The 15,102-nt window shown below is 54.2% G+C and overlaps 9 protein-coding genes across 9 annotated transcripts; 4 read left to right on the top strand and 5 right to left on the bottom strand.

Moving 5' to 3' along the window:
- Positions 1-144: 144 nt before the first annotated feature.
- Positions 145-1,073, bottom strand: BAUCODRAFT_143978 (uncharacterized protein). Its single transcript, XM_007683737.1, has one exon. The coding sequence runs from the start codon at positions 731-733 to the stop codon at positions 491-493; it is 243 nt and encodes an 80-aa protein (XP_007681927.1). The 5' UTR covers positions 734-1,073; the 3' UTR covers positions 145-490.
- A 532-nt stretch (positions 1,074-1,605) lies between these two features.
- On the top strand, positions 1,606-2,283 carry BAUCODRAFT_333086 (uncharacterized protein). The gene has a single exon (XM_007683736.1). The coding sequence runs from the start codon at positions 1,792-1,794 to the stop codon at positions 2,137-2,139; it is 348 nt and encodes a 115-aa protein (XP_007681926.1). The 5' UTR covers positions 1,606-1,791; the 3' UTR covers positions 2,140-2,283.
- BAUCODRAFT_333087 (uncharacterized protein) lies at positions 2,284-2,784 on the top strand. Its single transcript, XM_007683735.1, has one exon. The coding sequence runs from the start codon at positions 2,427-2,429 to the stop codon at positions 2,688-2,690; it is 264 nt and encodes an 87-aa protein (XP_007681925.1). The 5' UTR covers positions 2,284-2,426; the 3' UTR covers positions 2,691-2,784.
- Positions 2,785-3,707: 923 nt separating this feature from the next.
- On the top strand, positions 3,708-6,601 carry BAUCODRAFT_161054 (uncharacterized protein; the record flags this gene model as incomplete). Its single annotated transcript, XM_007683734.1, has 3 exons — positions 3,708-3,780; positions 3,832-5,928; positions 5,979-6,601. The coding sequence occupies 3 exons, from the start codon at positions 3,708-3,710 to the stop codon at positions 6,596-6,598; spliced, it is 2,790 nt and encodes a 929-aa protein (XP_007681924.1).
- Positions 6,602-7,745: 1,144 nt separating this feature from the next.
- Positions 7,746-8,281, bottom strand: BAUCODRAFT_333051 (uncharacterized protein). The gene has a single exon (XM_007683733.1). It carries the CDS (start codon positions 8,157-8,159, stop codon positions 7,851-7,853), a length of 309 nt encoding a protein of 102 aa, XP_007681923.1. The 5' UTR covers positions 8,160-8,281; the 3' UTR covers positions 7,746-7,850.
- Positions 8,282-8,485: 204 nt separating this feature from the next.
- Positions 8,486-9,086, bottom strand: BAUCODRAFT_333057 (uncharacterized protein). The gene has a single exon (XM_007683732.1). It carries the CDS (start codon positions 8,843-8,845, stop codon positions 8,537-8,539), a length of 309 nt encoding a protein of 102 aa, XP_007681922.1. The 5' UTR covers positions 8,846-9,086; the 3' UTR covers positions 8,486-8,536.
- Positions 9,087-9,792: 706 nt separating this feature from the next.
- On the bottom strand, positions 9,793-10,718 carry BAUCODRAFT_333048 (uncharacterized protein). Its single transcript, XM_007683731.1, has one exon. It carries the CDS (start codon positions 10,528-10,530, stop codon positions 10,027-10,029), a length of 504 nt encoding a protein of 167 aa, XP_007681921.1. The 5' UTR covers positions 10,531-10,718; the 3' UTR covers positions 9,793-10,026.
- A 1,227-nt stretch (positions 10,719-11,945) lies between these two features.
- On the top strand, positions 11,946-12,165 carry BAUCODRAFT_333024 (uncharacterized protein). Its single transcript, XM_007683730.1, has one exon. It carries the CDS (start codon positions 11,991-11,993, stop codon positions 12,156-12,158), a length of 168 nt encoding a protein of 55 aa, XP_007681920.1. The 5' UTR covers positions 11,946-11,990; the 3' UTR covers positions 12,159-12,165.
- A 556-nt stretch (positions 12,166-12,721) lies between these two features.
- Positions 12,722-13,790, bottom strand: BAUCODRAFT_28650 (uncharacterized protein; the record flags this gene model as incomplete). Its single annotated transcript, XM_007683612.1, has 3 exons — positions 12,722-13,248; positions 13,309-13,748; positions 13,774-13,790. The coding sequence occupies 3 exons, from the start codon at positions 13,788-13,790 to the stop codon at positions 12,722-12,724; spliced, it is 984 nt and encodes a 327-aa protein (XP_007681802.1).
- Between the last annotated feature and the right edge of the window lie 1,312 nt (positions 13,791-15,102).

Below are 15,102 nucleotides of genomic sequence, written 5' to 3'. Positions count from 1 at the left end.
ATGTGACCGTGCAGACTCTCTTTCATACGCGATCGAGCAATATGCCACAAGTCGGTGCTGTGTAGTCGGGCTTGGTGTCCTAGAATCTTTGTCCAGCCCCACGGATGTAGGCTTGGTAGGCCTTAACAACGATGAAGTCCGCAGAGTGTATCGCGGCGAATGTGCCACTGTCGTTCTGCGTAAAGACTGCGCATAGCAGACGGACTATATTCACTCACTTCATCGAGTGCTTATAGCAGGGCTGCACTTTAATCGATGGTTCGCTGCTTGCGTCGCCATCCTCAAGGTGTACCATCTCTAAGACGACACGCTGGGTGCTGCTCAGCTACCGGGAACAGGTCGAAGACATCAGGTCCCCAATCTCTCGGACACCGCTGATCGAGCGCGGCAAGAGCACGGGCGGGGTTCCTTCTCGCCAGATTCAATAGTGTATAAGTCCGTGTGCGAAAAACGTGGACAGGAGTTGTTGATAGTCGGATGAGTAGGATTGTTAGCGCCATAGCCACTTAGACGGCAGCGGAACGAAGGCGACTCTATCCAAGCACTCATCGATCTCCCATCTATCGAAGGCATCTTGGAAGCTGTCGCCTCTTTTCCAACATGAGCAGTTGATTATAAGTCTTGCATCACAGTTCAGCCGCTGACGAAGGTGACCCAGCAGCAGCACCGTCACCTTGCCTTCGAGTTCTTCTGCTAATCTTACGCCGAGTAAGCACTTCTCAGCAGGCTCCATGGACTCGAAGCATAAATGAAGAACGCAACCTCGCTTCCGAGCCGCTCGCTACATCTCATCGGTGCCTGCGGCCAACTATCACCCTACACCGCGATGGACTTTCTCGGCATCACATCTGCTCTCTAGCCACGGCTCTTTCCAGGACATCTGCGGAGATCATGAGCATACTGAGTCTTCCGCGAGTGCTCGACACGATACCTGCAGTCTACAACGCGAGCGGAGTCGTACAGACGGATGGATCCTTGCGAAAAGTTTAATATCGGTCTTACGCTTGGCGACATACCGTCTCCTCAACTGATCCTCAAGGTGTTCGACTCTTACCCGCGTTGCCACTAGTGCCATCCGGCTCGACTGCGCGCTTGCCTTTGGCGCTCATTTTGCCGGATGCCGTTGTCCTTACCCTTTTCACTAGACAGGTAAGAAGAGCACTATCTGCAGCCTCCTGTCGCCAATTTTCTCTCAAGAGCTCTGATAAGTCTCAGAATTGCTGCTGATTGCGTTCGCTAGGGGAGCCGTGATCTCGAAGTCGAAGCTTTGAGAGCATCCGCTCTGTTCGGGCACTTTGTGCACCTCGTCGCACTGCTCGTTAATGAGAACATGGGCAGCCTTACTACGGTGCTGCGGAAAGAGACCGAGAATCTCACAACGACGAGTTCACCTCTCAGCAGCAGGCTGTAGAGCGACATTCATCTAATCCTTCACCTGGACAGCTTATACTACGGATGCAGCCTGGCCTCGGACATCCCCTGGTCCGAACGAGCCGTTCTTCGACGGCTTTGCGATGCGTTACTTCCCACCACTAATCAGTGAGCGTCTCCCAAACAGAGGATACTGGCATCGATCTTGAACAAGGGCTGGCCGGAGAGCTGTGGTCCACCAATGATCATCGACGTCATCTCGAGTTTAAGTGCGTTCTTGGGCGCCATAAGCTTGCCGTCCCCCCAGAAGCATATGCCACCCTCACCAACATACAGCTCAGAGATGACAGCGCCAGGAGGGCACTCCAAAGCGCTGCGCATGAGGCATGGTGCTCTTGAAGTGGCGCTGCGCTCTCGTGAATGAATCGCTGGATACCCACCCTTTTCACAGCGCCGCGAGTCGGAAACGGCTTTGCCGGAGTACTCCTGCGGACAAGGGACACAAGCGTCGCTTATCAGACTTATGAGCTTCCTTCTCAGAACAACCCAACGCCCTCCTCGGATACATGCATCTCCATCCGGCTCTTGCTCCCATGTGCAGCTAGCTCAGCACTCGTCTTTGCCCAGCTTGTGCCTGCCAAACTGCCTTCAAGTCATGGGATATATTGGCAGAGACTATGGCCGACGTCACTACAGTGCTGCGATGCGATCCACATATGGCGTTGCCAGGAGAACGCCTCACCAGCGACAAGCTTACTACAGCGCTAGCGATCAGAGTCGATCATCCCCAGCACTACGCCGGGTGCCGTCTTCGAAAACCTACGCCGCAAGAACGTAGCAAATGTCTTCGGACTGCGGTATGGCCTTCTCACATATTCGGAGAGGAAAACACTGGCCGCCATGTTCGGAGCGGCACTGGAACACTAACGAAAATCCCGTTGGCTCAGCGCATGTGAAGCTTGCGTTAGCACGCACTTCAGGCGGAGCCAGCGGCAGCTCGTCTTAAGCGACCCGGCGTATGCGCTACATTATTCGCAGAAGCTTGCACCAGGCAGATGTCCGCCTCATATGCGACGCTTCCGGCGATTACACTGCCTTGTCTTTCGGACTGCGGCTTGCGGATGAAGCAACTGTCAACGGTTTGCATCACGCCCCTCTTTGCTGATAACATGACGAGCTGGCATCTGCGCTCATACCGCGCTAAGATGGATGAGGCAGATAACGTTTACATCGCACGCTGCCGCACGCTGCCACACGCTGCAAAGGAGGGAGGACAGGTGGGTGGTATGGAACAACGCGCCACGATGCATACCACATGAACACCTCAACAGCGCAGCGGCTTCCGCGCCTTGGTCCTCGCGAAGGCTCCACGCATCAACCAGGTCTCCTTGGAGTTCCCGACAGATGTACGCGGCTTGAAGCTCCGTCCCAGCGCTATCGGATAGTGGCACCTTCAAACGTCCAAATTACTTAGCGGCGATCACGTCGATGACACCTGTGTCACTGCATGAACTCGCAGCCAGTGCACCGACCTGTCCGACGCCTCTCAGGGCTCGAAGTATACATGCTCGAACGGGAAATGGAGCATAGTGGAAGATTCGGTGCGAAGTCCCAGCCTAGTAGGAAGACAGTTTATTCGCGAAGACTGATGTCTTCGCATGGACTTACAGCAGTACTACAGTGACCCATGCCTAGGTGCGTTGCGCCAAGTTCTATTTAATTACTACATAGCTATTGCACCCCTCACCACGCCGCCGAATCCTCAGTGACGTTCTGTTTACCCACCTGTTGTGGGCTAGCACTCTACCCCTGGAAAGGCGAGAGCGGAGAGGAGTTCGAAATAGACGGTCACATGTATAACGGTATAACCCATGCCGTTGACGATCATTCAATCGAGTGGTGAGTGGACCTTACGCAAACATCGGCGGACGTTAGCGTGCAAGAACCGGTGTGCTGCTCTTTGCCTACCGTGACGCTCACTTGACGGCATCTTGAGCAATTCACAAGTGAATTGCTAGGCAGCTGCGCTTACTCCACGCACGTGCTCTCAACTGAAACACTACTCAAGCTCCAATCACAGCGCTATTCCACAACAACACGACCACCTGACCACAACAACACGACCATCCGACCGTAACAACACAACCACCTGAACACAACACAACGCTTCATTCGAAGAACATTTCGTACTTTCGCTCAACACGGTACCTCTCGACAATTGAAGCCTTCTCTAGCACCGCCTTGGTGAAGTAGTTGGGTACACTCTGTTGGTGCTGACATTGCTACAAGCTACGGACCCTGACAGTCGATCAACATATCAAGCGGTGACGCACACCATGGCTCACAACAAGCGCAGCGGAAGTCCGCTGTTCATGGGAGAGGACTCAGATGGGGATAGTGCCATCAGCAGTAAGTCTCCCTTCACCGCTCCATGTCATAGGTCGCTGCTGATTTGGGCAGGTGTCAAGCGCAACAAGATCAAGCCGGACACCGTGCCGACCTACTCAGACTTACCAGGTAATTCGGCTGCTGGCGGAAGGGTCCCTCGGTACAATGCCATCAACGAGGAAGGCCGCCCCAACCTCGCCATCTACCACCCCAGCTTTGCGATTGCGGAAGGTCTCGTGACAACCGTCTGCAACGACTTCATCGACGTCGTGAAACAGCTCAAGGAGTCCGGTTACACCGACCCAGAAGTCGAGAGTATCTGTGACAAGTCGCTGAAGCGCTGGCGTGAGCCGCGACACACCTACCCAGACGTCGGGCCCGTCGCGTTTCTCGGCCCTGCTGGTGTCGGCAAGTCTTCTGCCTTGAACTGTATACTCAATCAAGAAGCAGTTGCCGTGGAGAGCGACTCCGGTACACGAGGCACCGCTTTGGTTCACGAATACAAGGATTCGAAGATGGATCAGCCGGAGCTCTACGCCGTCGATGTCTACTACAAGCACACGAAGACCGTTGAGTCGCTTGTAGAGAGGCATTGCAAGGCAATTGTCGACCTTCTGAACATGCCGGACGAGGATCTGGCCGATATGGATGCGGAGGAGCGTGTCGAAGCGAGGCAGAAGCATGATACTGCGTTGAACTTCTTCACGACCATCCTCTGTGACTACGATGAATTTGCCAGTGCTGATGAAGCTAGAGACTACTTTGTTGAGCAACGATCAGAGGATATCGCAGATATCGCACGCCACATTGTGTCGCTGATTGCTGGTGCTCTCGAAGCACAAGGTATCACGAGAAACGGAAACGTTCAAAGCTTCACTGCGCAAGATGAAGCCGAGCTCAACGTTGTCTTCCAGCGTATTGCCGGGCATTCGGGATCCACGTCTAGCGGCAACAGCAACCCATCATTGTGGCCTCTGATCAGTACTGTGTCGGTGCACCAAGACAAAGACTTGCTGAACGCTGGCGTTGTGCTTGCGGACACTCCGGGCGTAACAGACACCAACAGGTCCGTTGTGGAAGCTACCCGTAGCTATCTTCGGCGCGCTGGAACCATTATGGTCTTTGCTCAGCCTTCTCGCATCGTGCAAAACCCAGATCTGGACGCTAATCTGCGCGAGTGCATCAGTCTCGGCAAGATGGAGAAGTCCTTCCTTATAGTTACGATGATAGATCAGAAAAGCTCTCTGAAGGAAGCGGAAAAGCAGGCTCTTCCGGTCACAGACAAAGAGATGCTACTAGCGGCAGAGCAGAAGGTACAGAAGATCAAGCAAGACATCGTCGACGCATCACAAGAAAAGAACTCTACGAAGGACTTCCAACAGTACCGCGCCATTGACAAGCGTCTGCGTGATCTAGAGATCGAAGAGATCACAGCACACAAGAAGGTCAAGCAGGTCGTTATCGAGATCCGAAACCGCAACATAAAGAGAGAGCTAAAGGACAAGTTCAGACAGCTTTCCGGCTCGAAGAGGGCGCCCGATCTCAAGGTGTTCTGCGTTTCGCACTCAGAATACCAGAAGCATGTCGTAGGCTACGATATCAAGGATCCACCCACACTCGATGTCACGGGCACCGGTGTCCCGGCTGTACGTCGAATGCTGTACAGCGTCCCGGCTTACGGCAAGCTCAACGCGCTCGAGAAAATCTCTACCACTCGTCTCCCACACGTCTTTAATGGGATCTGCGGCATCCTCAGCAAAGATCGTCTGGCGCGGAAGGGTGATGTGGAGATGGTCATCGCTAAGGTTTTTGAGAGCAACGAAAGTGTCCTGCGCGGAACCATAGATAGTATCAAGGTCGCGTTTTACGAGCGCATCCTGACATTGTTCCGTAATAATGATCAGAAGTGGAAAGAGAAGGCAGTCAACTGGCTTGATAACTGGGCCAACATCAATGGCGGGACCTTCACCGCCTTCTGCCGCAGATCAGGACATTGGAAGGTGCCAGGGAACAAGACGAAGACGCACTGGAACCACGAAATCTTGGCCTTGTTCTCTCGTCAAGTGATGAGCGGCTACAACGCTCTCGAAGACGACGTCGAAGGCATCCAGACAAGTACGTTTGAGAACGTCAGCGAAATTTACACCAGACTGAAGAGCAAGCTAGAAGGTATGTCCGTCACCGGTGCGGATTAATGGACAGATGCTAACTCGTCGTAGCGTGTGATGCATTCCAGGGGATTGACGAAAAGCCTTTCTTCAAGTACATTGACGAGGCTTGCGATATCGTCAATGCTAACCTTGCTAAGCAATTCAAGGAGCTTATGGTCGCTATCAACCAGATTCGTTTCGCTTCCACACTTCCAAACGAAGAGTCCTACACAGCTTTGCAAATGCAGTCTACCTACGAAGAGTGCCTCAAAGTCGGCTCGACCAACTATGCCGCTGTCAATGTCCGTAACAAGCAAGGCAAGATCCGCAAGCGCAATGGGGCTTCAGCTGCTAGGGTGGAAACTATCCGCCGCAGGCTCACCGGCGAAGGCGACACAATTAGCATCTTTGCAGCTGTCGCACAGCAGGCGCTTGAGGTACTGGAAGCAGACCTGGGGACGTATGCGGCGAAGTGTCAGAATGTCATCAACAGCGGCGCAGGTGCGGTGCAAAGAGACTTCGACAGGCGATTTCAGATGCCCGAGGCGAAGGCCGAAAAGAATGAGGAAGCGGTGAGAAGGCTGCAGCAGGCTGCAATGGAGGCACTTGCAGTAATCGAGGGTCCCTTGAAGGAGCACTTGGTGCTTGCGAAAGCTTACGAAGAGGAAGATGCCTACAAGAGTGCATAGGAATGCTACGGCTTCGAGCTTGTCTTTCTGGACACGGTCCGGCGGACATAATCGAGCGCAGCCACCAAGCCTACCGGAAGGCAGATATTCGTCCATAGCGAACGGCGCGCAATGGCTTGGATAACTGTGGCGGTGACTGCCAGCCAAGAGCATTTACTCTAGCTGGGAGCTGCTGAAGATTGATACCAAACAGATATTCCTACAAGCGACTCATCCCATTTGATGCTTGCTGGCATCCTACCTGCAATGAATAAGATAGAGCGTGTAAGACATCAAACTCAAGACACTTGGGTTGTCCAGCGAGCATCTCGACATCTAACCTACCTGGTTCGCACGCGATGTAGGTCTCAACACTTGCGGAATGCAAAGCATAGCTATAGCAGTCACCAGCGGACAATACATAGAAGGCTTGCTAAAGAACAAGACGGGAAAGAAGGCCGGCGAGCTCTCCACAGATATGGTTCTCGGCTTTCAGCCTGCTGCAAATTCGTGGCGACGCCCAGCATCGTAGTGGAGCAACTATTAGCCTAGCATTAACACCTGCAGTCATCGTCGGCTTAACAAGGCATGAGAATGAGCGAGTGGAAGAGCAAACAGACTGATTGCGAGCCCATTCCGTACCTTTGTCATCATGGCACCGAGCCTAAGGTGCTGTCATCGTTGATATACTTCATGAGACTCTAGATAACGTTCTCGTCCAAGTCGTGGTTGGAGTGCGTTAGAAGACTCGAAGCCTACCCCCTAAACTTCCACAAGTTTGCGGCCTTCATGATGAGCGTGTTTGTAGCAAGGTTCTGTACTGGACATGGCCCAGGCCGGAATCTGGACGCTGGATGTGGACTCTGTACGCGAAAAGTGCGTGCATAAGGGTGCGGCGCGTAAAAAGGCCACCAACACCTTCCACAGGATCTCGGATTAGACGTTGAACAAGAAGTCCAACCACGCAGCGGCTGGGATGTCGCTCCGGATATCGCCAGTCAATCTCAGAGGCGTAGGTAGGCTCTTGATACAGAACAAGCCGTCTCCACGAGGGGAAAGACATCTGTGCTTTCGCCTTCGTTGCTGCTGGCGCTTACGAGTTGGCCTGGTCAGGGCAACCCCTCATGATCAGCATCCTAGTCGATCTTAGCTGTAGAACGCCCTCAGTGGTCCGCTTTGTCAACGCAGAAAGCGTCGTACAGCTTGACGGTGGTTCAAAGCAGCTTAGGTCCAGCACCCTGCTTGCCACCCTACGTCTTGGACCTAGACGTAACTAAGCTCGCCACTGTGCCGATGACCACAGCCGACATGTTACCCACCATCTCGAATTATCCGAGAGGCTAATCGTAATATCTACCTTGTTCTCCTTCTTGTACGTGGAGGTAGCGCTCTGAATAAGGACACGGCGCATGACGAGTTCATCTAGTACTAGTTCTTCGTCCCAGTGGTACTGGTCAAAGATGCTGGGGTGTTTCTGGAACAAGGTGTTCGACAGTGATGTGAAGCCCAGACTGGGCAAGTCTTTGCGCGTGAACTTGACCAGAATCCGGCGGTTGTGCTGCGCTGAGGCGCTATTCCTCATACGACGCCATCAACGTCCCAGGGCCATGCAGTCGATTAGGAGACTCGAGGCCCACTAACTGAGCAACCACGACCCCTCACGGTCGGCGGAGGGTACGTCCATATGACGCTTCGCAATGCTAGTCATCTCATACTTCGGCGCGCCGGTCCCAACTCAGTAGCTGTTGGTATCCATTCGGAAGACGAAGGGTTTCTACTCCGTGAGAACGAACCACGCATCGTGGTCGCTGTGGCTACGGCCTGCTCATGTCCCACTCCACGACAGTGCGCCTCATAATCAATACAGGCCGAGTCTACAACACGGTGTCGCTCAGAATTTTGATGAAGCTCAACTGCTTCCTGGCCCGCGCGGGCTCGTTCTGCTCGGCGCCCACGTTCCTACTCGGAGTCATTCCCGGATTTCTGTGCGGCTCCCTGCGGCTGAAGACAGTCATGTCCTGGGCTTGCATTATGCTCAACCCCATGGAGTGGAAGAGCTGCATTCTTTTCCGATTGTAGGCCCGCCGGCCTTGGCCGCCTCCTCCTTTCCTCATTTGATCCCCTCTGCAATATCCTCGTGTTGTGCTCCTCCTCCTTCTTCACGGCACCCTTATCGAGCCCAGTCCTAGTCATGATGATGACAGTGTCCTCGTTGTCGACTGTGCTCCCCTCCGGCTCCTTGCTCCCGACCGCGTCCTGCTTCCTCATCCAGAATGCCAAAATTAGACGGATTCATTTGCTCTTTCCTGGCGTACTACCCTTCGCGACTGTAGCTACTTGTCGAGCTAGTCTGAGACGTAGGAGAGCGTGTCGTTGCTGTCTCCGTGTGCACATATGGTATGGTGCGGAGTAAGTCCTGTCTACATTGCCGCTTCTTTCGTAGTGGCGCCATCATGGCACGAAACGTGGTAAAGGTGCTGAGTTAGTAGTCACCTTCCAACTTTCTCGCTTGCAGTTCTTGAGGTCTCGGAGTCTGTCTTTCCCTTGCGCCAGGTCTGCGATACGTACTCCTTCCGGCCTCGATGAGCTTCACAATTGTCCAAAGACTCATTGTGAACTGCCATCAGCCTACCACACACAGTGGTGAGCGGAGTGTCGCTTCCGGAAAGGCGCAGCTAGGTCTATCCGCCACTCGATGTGTGAGTTCTGACATCTGCAGCAAACAACGTACGGAGCATTCGTGCACAGTCTTACGCCTTCTTCGCACGCTTGAGTGGGCCAAGCAGTAGTTGCACACCGCTCGTGCTTAAATCCAGTATCGTATCTTTCGGCGTCCCGACGAAGGGGAGATAGACCACTCTGTTCGACACAGCGGCAAAGGGTGTGCACCTCTTACGCTTTTTTCGCACGCTTGGGTGTGCCATGCAGTAGTTGCGCACAGGTCGTCTTGACCTCCGGCTGACAGCGCGGGCGCAAACCATAACTTACCTGTCCACGTCAGCGCCGAGCCTTGTCGCTAATATAGCCGTGGATTGGACGCAGTCGTGAAGTCCGAACTCGAAGCCGTGGGCGACTCGCATCCCGGCCGTTGCGGAGAGTGTGTGCAATGTAATCTACGCACATCGTACGAGACCTAATAGTAATCCTAAGGAACCGTACCGGCTCCTCGACCCTCGAGGCTGGATCATGACCGATAATTGGAGCATGGGACATAACCTTCCAAGTGTCGTTGCGTTTGGTACAAGTAGAGAGAAGAGTGGCAAGGATGACGGAGCGAAGCACGGCAACACCGCTCGTAAAGGGGCGGCGGTGTAGGCTGCCGCGGCTGCTCTCCGAGCGCAGCTCCTCTGCTATAGTTACCGTCTGGCGGTGCCCGTCTCCCTGGAGTCCGCAGAACGCCGTCGCATTCGCCGCTTTGGCGGAGATCTATAATCCATGTCGTGTCTACGCTAACAGCCAGGAATGCGAGGCGGAGCTCCACACCGTCGCTCGTGCGGGCTGTTGTAAAAGCTGTGCAAAGAGGTTGCCGTCTCGACTCTGCATGTCCATGGCGGTCGCGCTCGCCTGTTCACACGGTTCTTCTCAAGCAACGCCAAGCATTGGTCCATCTGCTCGCCGGGGGTAGTGGCTGCGAAGTCGAGGTTGTCGCGAAAGGCCGGATTCGTTCGCCCTGAGTGCGGGCAAGTATTGACAAGACAAGGGGACTGTGACCGTAGCGTCGGTGGCGTCATCGCTTGATTGGATGTATGGATCGTAACGAAGGCGAAGGAAGACCTTATTGAACATTTTCCGCGGCGGCCCCGTTGAGTTGGCGAAGTGAGTAAGGTCCGTATCGATCCGGATCGTATGTCCCCTCTACCGCGGGCTGCGAGTAGTGCTACAGTACTGACAACTGCGTTAGATAACCACGAGCTTGTGGCTTTCGCACGATATCGTACCTCAACTGCCGCCATCCGTAAATGGTGAAGCGGCCACCTGGGAAAAGCAAGAATTGGCTGTCTTGCGTTACTAGCTCAGTCACGTGCGAGACGGGCGGAGCAATTGAAGACTCGTGACCAGGCGAGAAGAAGGGTTCATAGTCCTCCTCGTCAGTGCCGTCATCGTTCTCCAATGTCAACGCAGAACTTGCGGAGCTCTTCTCGACCTTTCAAGGAGAGCTTCCATCGTCACGCTAGTCAGGAATGCGAAAGACAGCGAAGACCGTTGTTAACTTCTCCAGAGTGCGGAGTAAATGGTATTTCCTCGCAGTGCAGAAGGGCGGCGACGGAAGTGCTCCTTCTCCTCCACTCAAGCCCTAGGGAGGTAGCGTTGTCCATCCGATCGGGGAAGAATGGACGAAGAAGCTGCACACCTTTTTTCGCGACTCGGCTTCCTCACGTTATTGCCAAGAGCGAAGTGCTCCTTAGGCGAGTGGTTGATCCTGGATGTTGCTGCACGACGCAGGATGTCTGCGTACTATCCTGAGCGGTTTGCCCATCTCCGGTGTCTGTGTAGCTTGACTCTCCCCAGCTGGCTGTTGTCGTGGCGCCGACTGTTGCTGTGCTATGGCGCTGGCTGTTGCTTCCGTGTGTTGACCTTGCTGAGGTTGACATTGCGGACGTTGCTGAGCTTGACGTTACTGAGCTTGACCGTACTGCCCTTCACGTTGCTGGGCCTGATGTTGCTGAGCTTGATGTTGCTGGGCTTGACGACGCTGGGCTTGACATTGCTGGGGGGGTTCCATTGTGGATCTTGACTTGATCGAGTTTAATGTTGCTAAGCCTGACGTTCCCAACATCCGAAATCGCCACTGTGCACAACACGCCGCACGTCGGTGCCACTACTTCGCATCTAATTCGGCGATAGCGGATGAGACTTTACCAAGCCGGCTGCATACAAATTGGAAAGGCTGCGGCTTCGCTTCGACGATAGCTAGGCCTCAATCCCATCGTGGTCGGGTTATGTGTGCGGCGCCATGTGTAAGTCGTTCATTATTGTTGCTGCGAGAAACAGAAAGGCACCAGTACCAGCTAAGGATGGCTATATCGACTTTTTGCATTTGGCTTGCCAGCCATTGATCCGCGTGGGTCCATGGCGTCTCAGATCCGCTACGCAGTAGCGCGCAGCTATAGACCAACCGTGAATGTCCGGTAAGAAAAATAGGTTCGGGGCCTCGAACCTTTGCTAAGACTTCAGTGCTGTTAATCCCATCTCGTGCGATACGTAGACATACAGGAAGAAGGTTCGAGGTGTTGAGCGAAAGCGGACCCATTAATAGTACGGCGCCGTTTCGGCAAAGTTTAGTCAAAAGCCACCCGCAACTATATTATTGGCCCAGGTGAGCTTTATCTGAACCTCATCCGGTACTTCTGTTTTCGATGAAACTAACCTTGAAGACACTTCTGTTTTCGATGAAACTAACCGTCTTCCGGGAATGGAAGCCGCCAGTATTCCATCCTTGCTCATACGACTCTGCTATTCGTTAGAGCATAGTGAAATGGTCACGATAGCATTCCTCAGCTTCTCGCTAGCGAACGCTTCCGCATTCTTCTTCACCATACTAGGTCTGAGATCCTGGATCTGCGAAGACGGGGATTTGTAGCACTGGTTCTCAACCTATCTCAAAAATCTGTGTACGAGGCAACCTTCCCGGCTCTGGGTGTCATACTGCACTTCCGCCTTGGGACACTTGCGAGTAATGAAATGCTTCGTGGCAAGAAGAGTGTTTTCGGGGTTGAGAACAGCCTGTGACGGCTCGCAGCGATGCCTATTCATTGCTCATGCTCTGCTGCAAGTATGATGCCAACAACCGGCACAGTTAGCACTCCACGAACCTCGCCAAGACTCGCTAGACGTCGCTATTGATAAGGTGCGGCCGGCAGTAAATGAGCCGTCGAAGTGATTATACGTGGAAGTGCTGCATACATCTCAGTCATTATACATGAAAACGCTTCCTACATCTGAGGTATAAGCGCTGCCCTGTTGGTAGCGCGACCGTGAGGTCTGATGCAACTGCGTCCCAAAAAAACCCCCCGGCGACATCACCTGCCTCACGTCGAAGTGGGCAATCACACCAAGGCCTGCCGTCATGCGGCGAAAACTTCCGTCTGCGCCTGTTTGCACGGAACTTCACCGGTCATCGTGCTCTCACGACGCGGCGCACCCTTAGTTCTCCGACTCCTTTCCGCCCAGACCCTTACCGCTCTTCTGCAAAGACAAGTCTCCCTCTGCATGCTGTCCCACTACAATAAAGCTCTCCGAGAGTTTCTTATCAGGCGCCAATAGTGTGTTTGGCAAGGCTTGCAAACCGTCTCCCAGCTCGGACTTCTTCTCGGACTTCGTCGCGGATTGCTGCTCCGTCTTCAGCCCTGGTCGGTTGGCTAGCTCGCAAGCCTCGGCCCACAAGGACGGGAGATTGATCCAGAGGATGCGGCAGGCGTTGACGAAGGTTGAGACATCTCGGACCTTGCACGCTTTGATAGGCGGCGCGAATCTGCCTTTTGCAGGCCACAAGGACCGCAGATGGGCCGAGAAGTTGCGACAGACCCGGACAAAGGCCGTAGCATTGCGGACAGCGCACGCCTTGATTGGCCGCACGAACAGGCCATTCATGTAGACGCGCAAAGCAGTGGCTGGACCGGCGTACACGACGTCCATGAAGGCCAGGAAGTGGGCGTTCGAGATGGTCGGATCTGCCATGCCAATCTCGTCAGCGCGTCTCAGAACAGCGGCCCGCTACGGTGGACACATACTCTCGCACAAAAGCATCAGGTACATGGCGCTGACACTGTAGGCGAACATGATGATGCTACCAAGGAAAGCGCCGACGCAGAAGGAGACGAGCAAAAGGGCGATGGGCAGCGTCGGCTCGGTGACGGGAGCGGTGGGGCGAGGGACAGCGGTGGGCACGGGCGCCTCGTTTGCGATGTAGCCGGCGCTGTGGCTCAAGTAGGTACGCACGATGGCGATTCCGGCGACAGCGATTGCCGCGCGCTTGAAAATGGCGGATAACACTGACATGTTGACGATGCTCGGGGCACGCTGAGGTCGGATGAGTGGTGGTGTAACTGCGTTGCGAATGTGTCTTGATGGTGTTGGTGCTGGCGGTGGTTGAGATATCAATGATGGAAAGGCCGAGAAGCGATGCGAAAATGTTTGTGCGTTTTGTGAAGGCAGTCGCGCCCACTCGCACCTGCACATGCAGTCAGATATCACACCTGCCGATCCTCGACATCGCGTTCACCCACCCCACCACGCGGCGTTTGTCACACGCAGGGTCTGACTCTCACTTCACGCGCATTTGCGCGAGATCACGTAGTTGTGAAAGCCGATCGCAATGTTACGCAAAGCGGGACCGTCGCTGGGCGACTGCAGATGCTGCCGTTCATTGTTATAATTCCAATTATGCAACAATTGCTTCCGGCCTCAGGTGTCATCCTTAACAGGATCCGCAAAGGACAGATCTCCAGCGGACGCTCATTGTACGTGGCGTAGGCAATATTTGTCGGACGAGACCTCTCCAGAATATTAGCATTGCGCTAAGCGGCACGCGTGTATATGGTGTACTTGTCTACCGTCCGACCAGTGAATGTGCGTCCTGAGTCATACCGTGAGCTTAGAGAGAAGCATATCGAGCTCTTTTTTACAAATAGCTGAATCCTACACTCTCCTGGAGCATCACCTCCCCATCCTCCAAGCACAGCGACTCTCCGTTTGGACGTCCAGGCTAGCCCTCCCTTTTCAGATAAGTCGAAGCGCTTCGCTAGATGCTCCTTCCGACCGAAATCAGCTTCCACGACGACAGAATAGTATTTCCAGGTGGGATCCCTAGATTCTGCCTTCAGATTTCTCGCATGAAGAACAGCGTCAGTCAACTCGTCTATCTCCTCATTCGAGAACCGGAACTCACGCTTGGCCGGAATGTAGTCCGGCCAGCAACTGGGAATGAGGGAGTACTGATCGGCATTGCTGCTCCTCTCGTTGGCGACGCCTGTGGCGGCAGTTATAGTGGAGGGTGTGAACACGGATCAGTGTTCTTAACACCGCCCCGCGGCCACTCAGTTCGGATGAAACTTAGAACGGCGCATCGCCGTCATGGACGAGCATGTTGATCGGTCCTCGGCTGCGCTCCTCGTACGCTCTTCTTCCTTCTGCTAGATCGTATCAGATAGCTGACACACACGGCCATCGTACTTCCAGGTATATCATAGGCAATGCGGTCCCGTCGCCAAGCCGGAGAAGTTCTACTTATTGGTGCGTCGGATCTTCGAGGCATCTTTTGTCAGGGGTGAACGAGGCCTTCTCTGCCCCCTTTTGCGGGATTAGAGCTGTATAGACTTGTTCTGCGCTGGGCTCCGGATAGCGCACCACATCGTCTGCGTCGTCGTTGACCATCCTGCTCGTCTAGGCGATCTAGCATACCCTTACGGAGGAAGACCTTGCTGTTGAAGCCGGTGCACCTAAACAGACTAACGAGCCGCCTCGCACTGACCGCAAAGAGATGCATTGCGCAGACGGGATTATAGTGTAATCGCTGGCTTCTCCGG

Source organism: Baudoinia panamericana (assembly GCF_000338955.1).
Source record: "Baudoinia panamericana UAMH 10762 unplaced genomic scaffold BAUCOscaffold_16, whole genome shotgun sequence".
Lineage (NCBI taxonomy): Eukaryota > Fungi > Ascomycota > Dothideomycetes > Mycosphaerellales > Teratosphaeriaceae > Baudoinia > Baudoinia panamericana.
This window is presented reverse-complemented; position numbering and strand designations above follow the sequence as displayed.

Excerpts from the sequence above, each read along its gene's own strand:
- BAUCODRAFT_333057 (XM_007683732.1), bottom strand. The coding sequence starts at position 8,845 with ATGAGGAAGCAGGACGCGGTCGGGAGCAAGGAGCCGGAGGGGAGCACA.
- BAUCODRAFT_143978 (XM_007683737.1), bottom strand. The coding sequence starts at position 733 with ATGGAGCCTGCTGAGAAGTGCTTACTCGGCGTAAGATTAGCAGAAGAA.
- BAUCODRAFT_333086 (XM_007683736.1), top strand. The coding sequence starts at position 1,792 with ATGAATCGCTGGATACCCACCCTTTTCACAGCGCCGCGAGTCGGAAAC.
- BAUCODRAFT_333087 (XM_007683735.1), top strand. The coding sequence starts at position 2,427 with ATGTCCGCCTCATATGCGACGCTTCCGGCGATTACACTGCCTTGTCTT.
- BAUCODRAFT_333048 (XM_007683731.1), bottom strand. The coding sequence starts at position 10,530 with ATGGCGGCAGTTGAGGTACGATATCGTGCGAAAGCCACAAGCTCGTGG.
- BAUCODRAFT_333024 (XM_007683730.1), top strand. The coding sequence starts at position 11,991 with ATGGAAGCCGCCAGTATTCCATCCTTGCTCATACGACTCTGCTATTCG.
- BAUCODRAFT_333051 (XM_007683733.1), bottom strand. The coding sequence starts at position 8,159 with ATGAGGAATAGCGCCTCAGCGCAGCACAACCGCCGGATTCTGGTCAAG.